The 15,454-nt window shown below is 45.0% G+C and overlaps 1 protein-coding gene across 3 annotated transcripts in view; it reads right to left on the bottom strand.

Moving 5' to 3' along the window:
* The window catches only part of RNF130 (ring finger protein 130), a 532,281-nt gene that overhangs the window by 57,511 nt on the left and 459,316 nt on the right, over nucleotides 1-15,454 (bottom strand). The window contains exons 8-9 of one of the 3 annotated variants that reach the window (XM_063928529.1): nucleotides 11,879-11,972; nucleotides 5,545-5,743 (exon numbers count right to left, since the gene is read on the bottom strand). The exons of 1 other annotated variant lie outside the window; for it this stretch is intronic. In XM_063928529.1, coding sequence (XP_063784599.1) covers nucleotides 5,728-5,743; nucleotides 11,879-11,972 — 110 coding nt within the window. In that variant the 3' untranslated portion in view covers nucleotides 5,545-5,727. Of the gene's footprint in view, nucleotides 1-5,544; nucleotides 5,744-11,878; nucleotides 11,973-15,454 lie in introns of those variants that run through there. One more of the 3 variants, XM_063928531.1, reaches the window with a different exon arrangement.

Genomic DNA, 15,454 nt, shown 5'->3' with positions numbered 1-15,454 from the left:
CGTCAGTCTCCAGCAGGTCAGTTACAACCATTGTCTATTCCTAGTCGCCCTTGGTCACACCTGTCCATGGACTTTATCTCCGACCTTCCTCCTTCTCAAGGATACAATACCATCTGGGTTGTAGTGGACAGATTTACCAAGATGGCCCATTTTGTTCCTCTCCAGGGTCTCCCTTCTGCCCCAAAACTCGCCCAAATCTTCCTACGGGAGATTTTCCGCTTACATGGTCTACCCTCAGAAATAATATCCGACCGAGGTGTACAGTTTGTAGCGAGGTTTTGGAGGGCTCTCTGTTCTGCCATGCAGGTTAAACTGAAGTTCTCGTCATCTTACCACCCTCAGACGAATGGGCAGACAGAGAGGGTAAATCAAGAACTAGAGACATTTTTAAGATTGTATGTTTCATCTTCTCAGGATGACTGGTTTGATCTGCTCCCATGGGCCGAGTTTGCCCACAACTTCCGCTACCACACTGCTACTGAGACAACTCCATTCTCTGCAGTATATGGGCAACATCCTCGTGTTCCAGACTTCCAAGAACTCCCTCACATGGATGTTCCTGCTGCCACTACTGCCCTGAGTCAGTTTTCTTCAATCTGGAGGAAGATTCACATTTCTCTCAAAAAGGCCTCCAGCCGGTATAAATACTTTGCTGATCGCAAAAGATGCGCAGTTCCTAGCCTGAAACCTGGGGACAAGGTTTGGCTATCTACCCGGAACCTCCGTCTTAGGGTCCCGTCTATGAAATTTGCACCACGTTTCATTGGCCCCTTTCCTGTCGAAAGAGTCTTCAACCCTGTGGCCTACAAGCTGAAGTTACCACCTTCTCTGCGAATACCTAATGCTTTTCATGTTTCTCTCCTCAGACCTTTAGTCCTGAATCATTTCCAAAGAGCTCTTCCAGTTGGCCCCAAAGTTCGAACTCAGCGGGGCGTGGAGTTCGAGATTGGCAAGATTCTGCATTCCCGTTGCCGGTATGGACGTCTTCAATACCTTGTCGATTGGTCCGGTTATGGCCCAGAGGAGAGAAGTTGGGTAAATTCGTTGGATGTCCATGCTCCAAGGTTGGTCCGTGTCTTCCATAACACTCATCCTTCCAAGCCACGTGGGTGTTCGGTGCCCACCCTTAAAGGGGGGGGGGGTACTGTCAGGAATCGACTCACCAAGCTGACATCTGTCCGCCGCTGCGGACTCCGTCCTGGGTCCCTGCGTTCATCTGTCATCCGCGTCTCTGCCATCAGACGCCATCCTGGGCCTGGGAGCGCTCCTGTGATAGCGGGCGTGTAGCACGCCGCGTCCCCGCTAGGCCGCGGCATGGGCGCCGCCATGACAGCCTCCAGCAGTCAGCATACGGCGGCCAATCCGGTGCTTGGCCGCACCCACTTTTCCTCACTCCACCAATGACTGTTTAACAAGGGGTATATATGAAGCTGCAGGATCAGTCTGCAGGCATCCTGAACTTTGTGTCACTCCTGCGACTCATGTGTAAGGATCTGGTTCCTGTTTCCTCCGTGTACCTGGATACCTACCTGCTGTTCCGTGTTCCTGGCTTTCTACCTGAGACTTTGTACTCCTGGTTACTTTTCACAGCTCCGTGGAACTTCAAGCCCCAGCAATACCTGCTTCCATCTACAGGCTTCACACTCACCACCATCTCTGTGTGCTTCAGCCTAGCAGTAGAGACTGACTCCAGGTGTGTTCCATCTCTCCACCTGTGATACAGCTTGCTTGCTGCCAGTGCTTCATCACCTGCACTGTGAGTCAGACTCCTGCCTCTGCTACCAGGTTTGCCATACAACACCATCTCTGCTGGTTCCATGTTTTAATCTGCTCTGGTTTCCATACCAGAATATTCTCTGCCAAATTATCACCCATCTGTTATCATCACTACCGGTTATTATTTCATCAGTCACCATTCATTCTGTTACCATAGACTCTCAGCTATTACGCTGTACAATTGACATTTGCATTTCTACTGTTATTTTCTGCTGCCGTTTGTGAATCATCTGTATAATAAATATCATTGCGCTCATGCGCAGAAACATAATCCAGCCTCCTCGTTTTCTCCCATCCACCTCCACTGACCCACTAGCGCCCCCTCCGGGGACACAGACAAAACCAAGTCTGACAGGTAGGGTCTTAGTAAATTTGAAAATGCAGTAAAACCCCTGTTTTCGGGGGTTTTACCGCATTTTTGCTTTAGTACACCCCGCCCCTAGGGTTCTATTTACTAAGCCTTGTAGAGAGATAAAGTGGAGATAAAGTACGAGCCTGTCATTTTTCAAACGCAACCTATAACATGGCAGTTAGGAGCTGATTGGCTGCTACTTTATCAATCTTTACGGTATCTCTCGAAGGCTTAATAAATAAACCCCTTAGTAATATAAAGAAATTCTGTCTGGACATAGTAGAGGCTTCTCTGCCCACATCTACTCTTATTTGAAAAGCGGTTCAACAAGAAGCAAAGCTACTAATTCTTAGTTTGCTTTAGGCAATGCATACGTCATGGAAAAATGAACCTGAAAACCATATTTTACTAGATTTATAACTTAATTGTATTTTACAGTATTTGTACCAGTTCTGAAATCTATATGTATGGGTTTGGTATGATTTGTCGACGTGGATGATGTTGACAGTAAAAATGTTGACGGTGTCATGTTGACGAGATATTAATGTTATCTAAAGCATATTAACTGCGGCCTTTATGCTTTAGAATACCGACATGGTTAAAATGCTTTAAATAGCATTACTACTGTTGTTCATGGGTCTATTACAGTGAAAAAAGAAAAAAAAACTCACTTAGCTTAGTCAGGGGTTCTTAACCTTCTATGTATAGGACCCAGACTACTTCTGTAAGTCATCTTTGTGATTCATTGGAGAAAGTGTTAAATTGGCCCATTATGGCCTGACTAGGTAAAAGCCTGTCAAAATGGACACCAGGGAGGGAATATTGGGGGAGGGGGGTCCGTACTCACACAGGAGCTTCTAGGTGTTTCTGGAAGTCCTGCTGCTGGGAGCCGGGGCTCTGTCATGCTGAGTGTGTGTGTGTGTGTGTGTGTGTGTGTGTGTGTGTGTGTGTGTGTGTGTGTGTAGATTTAGCCTTTTATATACAGTACTGTATATAGATGCTGTATTTCTGTAATGGGCAGGCTATAATGATGCTGCACTATATCCACCAGTACTGCGCAGCTCCTGGCCAGTCTGGGGCTAGAGGACACCAATAGCCACCCGCAGCTGGCCAGAAGGGGGTGTGGGAGGGGTGAGCACAGGAGCCCGCCCCTCCGCTGATGCGCAGTATATATAAAGCAGCTGAGACGGTCATCTGCCTCCTCCTCACCGCATCATCTGCAGACCCAGCACTGACCCCTCCTCCCTCCCGGTCACTGCACTGCTTACCCCATACAGGATCTCACCCCTTCCTGCTGCCACACGTGTCCCCTGGTGCCTCCGCTCTTAGCACTCCGGGACCGTCTGGTGTTTCCTGCATCCGTTTCATGGCTACTGCTGCTAACTGTTGCTGTGTCCCAGCATGGCAAGTAACCTGGGGATGCAGCATAGTATATGGAGGAGGGGGTGCAGAGTATGCTGTATATGACGGGAAAAGTATATGGAGGGGGGAGTCTTTATATAGGGGGCACTATATGGAGGGGTATGGGGGTGCAGTGTTAATATAGGGGCAGTATATGTTGGGGGGTGCACAGTATGGAAGGGGATTGGGGTGGTGTGTATGTAGGGGCAGTATATGGTGGGGGGTGTTCATAGGGGTGTGGTATGAGTTGCCGGCGGCTGGGCCCCTGCGGCCAGCATACCGGCGCCGGGATCCCGACCGCCCGCTTACCAGCAGTGGGGCGAGCGCAAATGAGCCCCTTGCGGGCGCGCCACGCTATCTATTTTCCCTCCAGGGGGTCGTGCACCCCCAAGAGGGAGAAAAGCTGTCGGTATGCCGGTTGTCGGGATTCCGGCGCCGGTATACTGTGCGCCGGGATCCCAACAACCAGTATATTGAATACCACCCGTTCATAGAGGTGTGCGTGTGTGTGTCCATCCCCCAAACTAAGCTCTGTCAGGTGCCCTTCAGGCGACACCACAGAGGTGAGGAGCAGCTGTAGATACATACAAATAGATAGATAGATAGATAGATAGATAGATAGATAGATAGATAGATAGATAGATACATCATAAGACAGGTCCACTCACAAAAGCAATAGCCAGTATTAGACTATGACAGGCTGGGCTGCTCGCTCACAAAAGAACAGGGACACCCAGCAGCGTGGAGTCCCCCTGTCATAATGCACGTCTGTCCCAGACTGGTCAGCACAGGGCAAAATAATTCACTAGGGTAATCATGGTGCTCTAGCTCACTTTGTGCCATGGTGCTCTAGCTGACTTTGTGCGGCCGGACAATGTGTAAGAGATGACCAAACATTATTTAAGTGCGTGGAACTACAAGTCCCAGCTAGCACTGGTAGGCATTAACTACTGGGCTCTGCTAGTATCTGTAGGGCTTGCACAGGGTGTGCTGGAGCAAGAACTTTCCCAAGCCTAAATAATAGTAAATAAATGCATGGACACAGGGCATTGTAATTCTTACAGCCACGGCCTTTGCACTTGCAGCCGCGAAATGTACACCTCAGAATCCCATGGGTTAGGGAACAGTCCAAGTGCCGTGACGCTAGTACCCCACCAATGGGGACAGAAGAGATAATTGGGTTCCACCGCTTTCTGACTAGCCTGTGACATGTGTACATTTTTTTGTAAATTAGACCAGAAATAATATATGGCATTCTAAATAGGCTGCATCTGCTGTCAGTGTGCTATACTGGTATGTGCATGCCCGCATCTGCTGTCAGTGTGCTATACTGGTATGTGTATGCCCGCATCTGCTGTCAGTGTGCTATACTGGTAGGTGCATGCCCGCATCTGCCGTTAGTGTGCTACACTGGTATGTGCATGCCCGCATCTGCTGTCAGTGTGCTATACTGGTAGGTGCATGCCCGCATCTGCCGTTAGTGTGCTACACTGGTATGTGCATGCCCGCATCTGCTGTCAGTGTGCTACACTGGTACGTGCATGCCCGCATCTGCTGTCAGTGTGCTACACTGGTATGTGCATGCCCGCATCTGCTGTCAGTGTGCTACACTGGTATGTGCAAGACCTTACAGCAAGTAGCTAGTGCTTGGAAGCCCCTGGCCACTTCTACAGGTGAGAGGCTGAAATTGCAAATTAGGTTTCATTTAAAATGACGCTGTACAAAAGGAAATGAAAATTCCAGAAGTGATTTGTCACAGCATCATTTCTTCTTTTCATTTTGTTGTGTTTTTATTTCAGAATGAGCTCACTGCTAAAAGCCACCTGAAGGTGCAAATCTACTTTAACAAAAAGGTCAGCGAAAGATGACGACAGCATAAGGTCTATATATTCCATTTGCATTTGTGTGGGTTATAGTTTTTATTTACATTTTTTGGGGTGTATTATACTACTAATATTTTCAACCCAAGAACAGTCCTGAAGAATGAGGACACGTGAAATAAATCAAACAAAAACTGTATGTTTCAATATATTTTGTTAATTAGCAGTTTACATGTTTAAAGAACATTTGGCACTGAAGTAACAGCATGAAAAAAAGCGACAAAGTTTTGTTATAAAAAAGGGACTTCATCTGCACTTTGTTACATGGTGTGTGAGAAGCGTCTCTCCTTGTCCTCTTCGGTTTCACAAAGCAGTAGTTCATGACCACTCCGCTCTGGAAGGGGAACACAGAAAAAGATTAAAGGAGCAGAAGAACAACGTATAAAACACAGAGCACACTGACGCTAAGGGGAGTAAGATTATTAGTATGCTGGAGATGGTACACATTGCTAAATCTTTTCTTTCAAGCGATTCTAGGAGGGATATATGGGTCTGGAGCACCCTTCTAAGTAAGGGATACTGATTGTGAAGCTGGATACTGATTGTGAAGATGGATTCCCTTGCGTGCTTTTCCTTCTCTTGCTTAAACCATCTTCTACTCCATACTCTCTTATACCCTTTTCACATCGCACTAAAAACCCGGTATCGACACGGCATATTGCCGTGTCGAAACGGGTCCGTGTGCGATGTGAAAGGTCCTTTGGTGAATTAGCTGGTAGCCTGACCCGGTAATTCAACCCGGTAAAAAAGAAGGGTTATTACCGGGTTGATTACCGGGTCAGGCGCAGTGTAAATGGGAGCCGTTCCGATGCGACACGGCTCCCATTCACAGCATAGGCAGAGGCGGCGCAGGAGATGAGCTCATCTCCCAGCGCCGCCTCCACCCCCGCCCCTGCTGCGCCCCCCGCTGCTATGGCAACCGACCCGGTATATTGCCGGGTCGGAAAGCCAGCAACGGAGCGCAAATGCCGGATCCCACCCGGTAAGTACACGTTTCTCTTACCGGGTAGGATCCGACATTTGCGATCTGAAATCAGCATAAGACGGCACCAAATCCCTTAGCTTTCTGCCACCCTGATACTTCTTTCAGTGTTGTCCGCTGATGCGGCTATGTTTATATACCCTGCACTTGTCCTTTATTGTCTTGAACTGTAAGTCACTGTTTTCTTGTTTTGCTTATTTATGTACTCTGTAATTGGGCGCTGCAGGTCCCTTGTGGCACCATATAAAGGATCATGATAATAATAAATAAACAAATATTGAATACAAATAAATAAAACAACAAAACCTGCAATAACACTTTTGCCCAACAGGTGGCCATAAGAAGCTAAACCAGCTCAGTGTTTTTGCAGCAAATTTCATGCTATGTACACATACTGTATGTGTCTCTGTGTGTGTATGAATGTATACCGATACACTATATATATATATATATATATATATATATATATATACACACACACACACACACACACACACACACACACACACACACACACACACACACACACACACACACACACACACTAGCAGTGTTTTCAGAAATATTGTATGAAAAGTTTAGGAATTGCATCACTTGTTTACACAGTCCCCTATTTTCAGGGGCTCAAATGTGATTGGACAAACTAACATGATCATAAATTTCATTTTAATTTTTAAAACTTTGTTGAGAATCCTTAGCAGGCAGACTGCCTGAATCCTGGAACCCATGAACATCACCAAATGCTGGGTTTCCTCTAGGGAAGCCAATCCCGGGCCATTCTTTTCAATCCCGGGTATCGGGATTGAAAAATGGGCAATCCCGGGATTCCCGGCATTGGCTTTTACCTAGGTGGCTGCCCCCTCGACCCCACCCCGCCCCGCACATATAACTCACAATATACCGGGGGCGGGCGGGAGGGGAACATCCTTTGAACGCTGCTGGCGGCTCCCAGCAGCAGCTAACAGCGCAGCGTGACCTCTCACGCTGCGCTGGGGACCCGGAAACAGGAAGCCGGGCAGCGTTTGAGCGTCCTGTGGACGCTCAACGCTGATCCCTCAATCCCCGGGATTGGAGTTTCCAATCCCGGGATTGAATCCCGGCCATTTTTGGGCCTAAATCCCGGGATCCCGCCGATCCCGATCCCGGGATTGGCCACCATACTTTCCTCCTTTGTTATGCTCTGCCAGGCCTTTCTTGCCTCTTTCCCATTCTCCCTTTAGTATTGCCTTCAGCAAGGGTAATGCATGCTCTGTCCGGCTGAGATCAAGTGACTGACTTGGCCACTGCAGAATATTCCACATCTTTGACTTTCCTGGCTTTAGCAGTATGTTTTGCATCACTGTCCTGCTATCTATACTGTGAAATGCCTTTCAGTCAACTTTGCTGAGTTTGGCTGAATCTACACATCATCAATAAATGCTAGTGACCCAGTGCCATTGGAATCCATGCCTGCCCATGCCATCACAGTGTCTCCACCGTGTTTTACAGATGATGTGGTATGCTTCGATGATTAGCCATTCCAAGCCTTCTCCATACTTTTAAATTCTAGTAGAGGATGATCTTAGTTTAATCTGTCTAAAGATTGTTCCAGAACTGGCTTTTTCAGATGTGTTTTGGTAAAGTGTACTCTGGTCTTTCTATCCCTGATGCTTATGAATGGTTTGCACCATGTGGTGAACCTTCTGTACGTGCTCTTGTGAAGTCTTCCTTTTATGGTAGACTTGGATAATGATATGTCCTATCTCCTGTAGAGAGTGTTCACTTGGCTAGATGTTGTGAAGTGTATATTCTTTACAATGGAAAGGATTCTGCGATCATCCACCACTATAGGCTTCCATGCACATCCAGGCCTTTTTGTGTTGCCGGGCTCACCAGTGCGTTCTATTTTTCTCAGTATGTACCAAACGGTTGTTTTGCTCACTCCTAAGGTTCCGGCTGTCTCCCTGATGGATTGTTTATGCAGCCTACGGATGGCCTGTGTCACTTACATTGAGAACTTCTTTGACTGCAGGTTGTGGCTTCCAATTGTGGCAAATTCCACACTCGGAATCTACTCCAGACCTCTTGCCTGCATAGCTGATGAAGAAATAACAAAGGAATGGCAATAGTCAATTGTCCAATTACTTTTGGTCCCTTGAGAAAGAGGGGGCTACATAATACAAATTGTAAAGCACAGCGGGACGTGTGCGTGCTATATAGGTAACTGGTATTAACATACCTCCCAACTGTCCCGATTTTCACGGGACAGTCCTGTTTTTTTAGGACTGTCCCGCTGTCCCACCCGCGGGCCACAGTGTCCCACAGTGGGGGGGGGGGGCAGTTGGGAGGCTCCTGTACTTGCAGAGAAGCGGTGAATAGACGCTGTGCGCATGCACACAGCGTCTATTCACTAGAGATGGAGGGAGAGGGGGCATGCCAGCAGCTCATAGAGCGCTGGCCATGCCTCCATTGTGATAAAAAACGGGGGCATGCCTCGCGATTGTGGCACTCCCGCAAAACCACCCCCCATTTCCTATAGGCCATGCCCCTTTTTGGGCAGGCGCAGCTTCGCCGCGCCAAAGCATCTCTCCTGCTCTCCTCCCAATGTTGGGAGGTAAGGTAATAATACATATTAAACAGCTGTAATTCCTAAATCCTTCCTCCAATTTGGATGTGAATCCCCTCGAATTAAAACTGATAGTCTGCACTTGAAAACCATATTCATTATAAAAAGTGTGTGTGTGTGTATATATATATATATATATATATATATTAATTCTAGCCAAGTAGCTGTAGGTTTAACTGTAAAAGGCTTATGATGTTATTTCTTACAGACATCCAGCGCCTGTTTATCACTGAAATAGCTGTAATCTGTTGGCGTTTGCATGCGCTTACAACAAATTACCATTTTAAGGTACCTATGGGAGCAACCATTTTATACACTCACAGACCCCACGGGGATTCACTGTATTTAAAATGCATACTAAGCTGTGTTATGAAATTCCTCTGACAGGACTCGATGGGCCAATTACTTAATGTAGGTCACCCTAGTTTATTTATTGTTTTACTTCACAATGGTAAAACAACTACTGAAATAACACTTGTCACCTGCGCACAGTAGAGGAAGCCATTTTGTTGGCTGACCAACATTCACGAGAATACTATCTAATCAACAACGAGGCGACCATTCCATGACCATGGGCATTAAAATTGGTTCCACTTACAAAATGTCTGCCTTCAGCTAGGTGTACTTTAAAAATGATCATACTAACTGCAGGCAATAAAAATATATAAATATGTTAAGTCACTATCCAGCATGCCCAACATTTACGATCCCTTTTGAAATGGTTTTACTGACAGCAGAACTCTTATCTGTATGGACAGATCATTTCATTACAATGCATGCACTCAGAAAGAGATCTTATTCAGTGAAATGTATTGATCCTAAAATATAATAGGTCTGATGGACTTGCTCTAGTTTATCATAAGCGCCTCAGGCAAGAATCGTAACTCATAAGTGACAGACTCTGAGGGAAATGAAGCCAGTGTGCTGCCACGGGGGAGACTGCATTAATATAGAAAATGTACATGCATTCATTTGAATACGCAATGAGAACCTTCTTAGTGCCCTGAATACAGTTGTACAGTAGGCAGTTTCCATGAAAATGCATGTAAAGCAATACTGGCCGGAGACGACTGCCTGGGAAAGTTGGGTTTCTCTCTAACACTTCTAACTAGATGACCTTGGATTAAATTATGCCAATAAAATATATATATATATTATTATCATAATTTAATCCAAGGTCATCTAGTTAGAAGTGTTAGAGATGGTGGTGTAGAGATGGTGGTGTAATGGTGAGCATTACTGCCTCACAACACTGAGGTCTTGGGTTCAATTCCCAATACTGCCTTATCTGTGTGGAGTTTGTATATTCTCCCCATGTGTTTGCTCCAGGTACTCAGGTTTCCTCCCACACTCCAAAAATATACTGGTAGATTAAATGGTTCCCAACAATTAAATAACCCTAGTGTATTTGTTTGTTTGTGTGTGTACATGTGGTAGGGAATATAGATTGTAAGCTCCACTTGGACAGGAACTGATGTGAATGGCGAAATATTATCTGTAAAGCGCTGTGGAATGTGGGTGTGCTATATAAATAATCGGTAATAATTATTATTATTATATAACATTTTATACAGTATACCCTATGGAGGGTCTGGCACAGAAGATGCGGGACCACAAAAAGAAGGACTTGGTCGGCTGCACATGGCAAAACCAGAGTGTCACGTCATCATCATAACAGGTGCTGCGGTGATGTGTACTGTGACTTTATTAGGGGGGACAGAGACCAGGGACGTGCGGGGAGCTAAATTGCTCAGGAGGCACTGGCTAGCACCAGAGCCACATTTACATGCAAAATATGAGTCAAAGGGTACATGGGGGCATTATACACAGGTGCAGCAGTATACACTCCTAGAAATTTTGTGAGTTTTGATTAGAGATGTGATGAAAAGATAAGCAGGGGAGGCACTGCCTCACCTGCCATAGGTTTTTACTCCACAGTTTTGGCTATAAAAATGATTAGAATAATGCAAAGAAGATATTTCAAACATTTTCTTTGTATTTTTCATATACTTTATACAGTGAAAACTCTGGCACAAACGTTAGTATGACAGGAAACGCTCTGCGTCACCTGCCTCACCCCACCGCACGTCACTGGTAGAGACAGGACTCCTACTCCCCCAGACATGGCGCCTCCCATGCAGAGTTCCTCCCACAAGTTCCTAGGTATATATGTACAGTGACAATCTGAAATATAGAACTAATTGCATGACTGTGTACAGGAGCCAGACAATGGCTTCCAGGGGGTAGCACCGCTTATTACAGTGGTGAGCATAGCTACAGTATATCTCAATGCGTTTCTATAGCATAAAACTGCAGCTTGAACCTGAGTTTATAAGGAGAGTGAAGGTCAGTGGTTGTTTCTGTGAAACATGGCTGTTTTATGCTGCTTCCCTCCTATCCGCTGACTAGTCCTGTACCAGCATACAGTAATGCATACATATGCATACAGTAAGAATGGTGCTTTGTACAAAGGGCCTAATTCAAGGTTGATTGCAAAACAAAATTTTCCTCTAATGGGCAAAACCATGTGCAGTGCAGGTGGGGCAGATGTAACATGTGCAGAGTTAGATTTGGGTGGGTTATATTGTTTCTGTGCAGGGTAAATACTGGCTGCTTTATTTTTACCCTGCAATTTAGATTTCAGTTTGAACACACTCCACCCAAATCTAACTCTCTCTGCACATGTTACATCTGCCCCACCTGCACTGCACATGGTTTTGCCCAAGGGAGGAAAATGTTGTTTTGCAATCAACCTTGAATTAGGCCCAAAGTCTGCTTCATGTGTCACGTTGTAAAATCTTGGCTGCTTGTCTGTAATGGGATGCATGGGTCTTCACAGTAAACGACATATTTGTAAAAATAGAAAAGACACTGTTACTTACTCTGTGGCGTACAAGCTAGCCGTGGCTTTGATGATCATGTAACACAGTGTAAGGGCGCTGAGGAGGCCAAAGCTGGCAATAATGAACCATTCTTCTGTTGACAAAGGAAACGGGAGGGAGTCACTCTTGACAGCAATTTCAGCAGCAAGGTCAACACATCACTCCCAGGCCCAAAGGCTGAAGAGAAAAGGAGGAGGGCGGCTTTTGGAGGGGCCGCGCCACAGGGCTGAACCGATCGGCCAAGATGGAAAAGCGGAGATTAGTATAGTTACTTGTAGGAGAAAGAGAATAGGAGAATTAGCAGAAAATGATTACATATGTAAAAAGAACAGCAGCGGGAGTCAGGACAGGCTGAATAATACGCGGTAAAGGGATTAGTATTCACAGATGACGAGCAAGAAACTTACAAAGCGCAGCGAACAGGGGTGGTCGACCTTTTCTCTACACTCTATATTATTCCATTATTTCTAATATGGTTTTTAATATATTAACAGTAAAACGACAAGTTAAATGACAGACGCACATGGAAAAAGTGTCTATAAAAACTGGCGAAAAAATTGTCCTATTTAAATTTCAGATCTAAGCACTATTGGATGAGCCGAGTTGTAGCACCGGACGCCTAGTGAATAAACCCCTTAATGTCCCTGAAGGCCCCTCCACCCCCATCCCTTTGAAATGTTTTCATTCAAAATGTCCAAAATTATAAAAGTGCAAAATAGATTACAAAAGCCTGACTACACCATAACTATAGCAATAACCTGACTAAACTCATTGTAGATTGTTGTAGATTCTAGATGGTTAATAACATTTAGTTTCAATCCACAGATCTATGAAACCCTCTAAGAAAGTCTGTACCTGAAATCTAAGGGGTACATCTACTAAAGCTTCGAATACTGAAAAGTCCATATAAACCAATCAGATTCTAGCTATCATTTCTCTACCGCATCCTAGAAATGAATAGACAGAATCTGATTGGTTGCTATAGCAACACCACCACTTTTCATTTTTAGAAGCGTTAGTAAATCTACCCCTAATACTTGGCTAATTTAGATAGGTACTGTATAAGTTGTTGTTCAGATGTCAAACTCCTTTTCAGTTTGAACCTATTAATAATGGATGTTCCAACACCAACGGCTAATTATGTATGAACCTAAAATTAAGAATAGACGTCATTCTACTGAACAATTACAACCCTGTTACTGTTAAAAATGAAGGAATTATTAAGTATATTCGTCCAACAATAGACGTTCAGAACATGAATGGACAGCAAAGATCCCATTATTTATATTTCAGCAATTTTAACACTATGAAAAAACCTCAACCCGAAACTATATCTAAATTGTCATTCACGCCTTACGGTTCTATGTGAATAATAATTAAGATGAATAATGGGCTATGCTGCAAGGAAGCTAAGAAAACTCATAATAAACTCATTTCTGATGCTCTGTTAAAGCAAATACAAAGTGGGTTTGTGCCCTCATTCCGAGTTGATCGCTCGCTAGCTACTTTTAGCAGCCGTGCAAACGCATAGTCGCCGCCCACGGGGGAGTGTATTTTCGCTTTGCAGGAGTGCGAACGCCTGTGCAGCCGAGCGGCAGCAAACACATTTTGTGCAGAAGACCAGCCCTGTAGTTACTTATTCTGTGCGATGATTGCTGCGACGAATGACACAGTAATGACGTCAGATACCCGCCCAGCAAATGCCCGGCCACGCCTGCGTTTTTCCAAACACTCCCAGAAAACGGTCAGTTGCCACCCAGAAACTCCCATTTCCTGTCAATCTCCCTGCGTTCGCCAGTGCGACTGAAAGCGTTGCTAGAACCTGTGCAAAACCACGATGCTCTTTGTACCCGTACGGTGCATACGCATGCGCAGTCTTGCCATTTTTTTAAATGATCGCTACGCAGCGAACAACGGCAGCTACCGATCAACTCAGAATGAGGGCCTTGGTCTCCAGTCACTATTACAGAGCATTGGTTTTATCACCTGTGTGTATGAGCACTAAGCTTTATATCATTGGTTTTCTTATTACAGTAAGATTCTGTGGGACTGCATCATGTGGAAACATTGAAGCCAACTATACACAAAAATCATATATATATTATAAATATATATATATATATATAAATATATATATATATATATCTATCTCGTATATCGGCCATAGGGAAAGATGCATCAAGACTTCTAAAGATTGGAGAGGTTGCCCACAGTAACCAATCAGGTTCTAGTAGAAACTGGTTGCTATGGGCACCTTCTCCACTCTGTAGAAGTTAAGGCTTGAAACATCTCCCACACAATCTTGCATGTTTTAGCATTGTTCCCATCATCTGTAAGAAATGGAGGCAGCAACTTTGTGTCTGGGAACAATTTGGGGCAGATGTATTAAGCCTGGCGACGGGCTAAAGCAGTTATAAGTGGAAGGCGAAAACGCACCAGCCAATCAGCTCCTGTCATTTTTCAAACCCGTAATGATTGGCTGGTGTGTTACCTTGCGCTTATCACTGCTTTATCACTTCTCCAGGTTAATACATCTGCCCCAATGTACTTGAGAACGCAACTTACCAATTCTATGAACTTACTATGAACCAGTGACCTCATTGTTCCACAAAATGGTTAAACCAATAATTATGACACTGCAGCTATGCAGGGCCTGTGATGTCCTCAATGCAGTGCCGTAACTAGATATTTTAGCGCTGTGTGCAAAAACATCATCGACATCCCCCACCGCATATACAAAACAGGGACAGTGCGCGGCATATGTGCGCTCCAAAAATATAGGGGCATGGCTTTATGGGGAAGGAGCGTGGCCACAAAATAATACCAATTCGCATTACGCTCAAAATAATACAAAGTCATATCAGCTACTGCCGCGTAAAACACTAGACCACCAGAGCTGTTGGAGGAGCTGCTGGAACACTTTAAAACAGAGCAACCGTTGGGACGCATGGAACCCAGGCTCAGTCTGCCACTTGCACACTATCAGGGTGGCCAATTGGGGTTAAGGCGCATGATGCGCTGCTATCACAAGTGCACACTCCTAGTTACTGCCCTGCCTTAGTGCCTTGTGATATGATAGGCTCCATCCTCACTATTGTGGTATAACCAACAAAATACTGTATCTGTCTATACTTTTATGGGAGCAGTTAGAAAGACAGACATGTCACCCAGATGTGACTTCTCAGTGATAACCGGTCTCCGCACTGCAAAGACTACCACATATGTAACAAGATACAAGGATTCATACTCCTTCCTAGTCTCATGCAGGTCAGCACTGAGGACCTAAGTGTTTATTCCATACCTCTATTGCCTTGTGGTGGAGGATCCTACATTCCCAGACCTAAACAAAGTAGCCTATTATTAATCTCTCTCTCTCTCTCTCTATATATATATATATATAAACATACAATCAGAGTTCTAAAGAAATGACATAAGTATTTGCAGCTTATAACATTTCACTAGATCGAGATAAAACACCTTTCTCAGGACCACATGTTCTGCTTCCATGTGTTCATAAGAGCGCTCAGTAGCAACAAGTAAAGTTACAGGCAGTAAAGTAACATGAATTTGGTGTAA

The sequence above is a fragment of the Pseudophryne corroboree genome, chromosome 6 (genome assembly GCF_028390025.1).
Source record: "Pseudophryne corroboree isolate aPseCor3 chromosome 6, aPseCor3.hap2, whole genome shotgun sequence".
NCBI classification, from domain to species: domain Eukaryota; kingdom Metazoa; phylum Chordata; class Amphibia; order Anura; family Myobatrachidae; genus Pseudophryne; species Pseudophryne corroboree.
The sequence above is the reverse complement of the archived record's forward strand: the minus strand, read 5'-3'. Positions and strand labels throughout refer to the sequence as shown.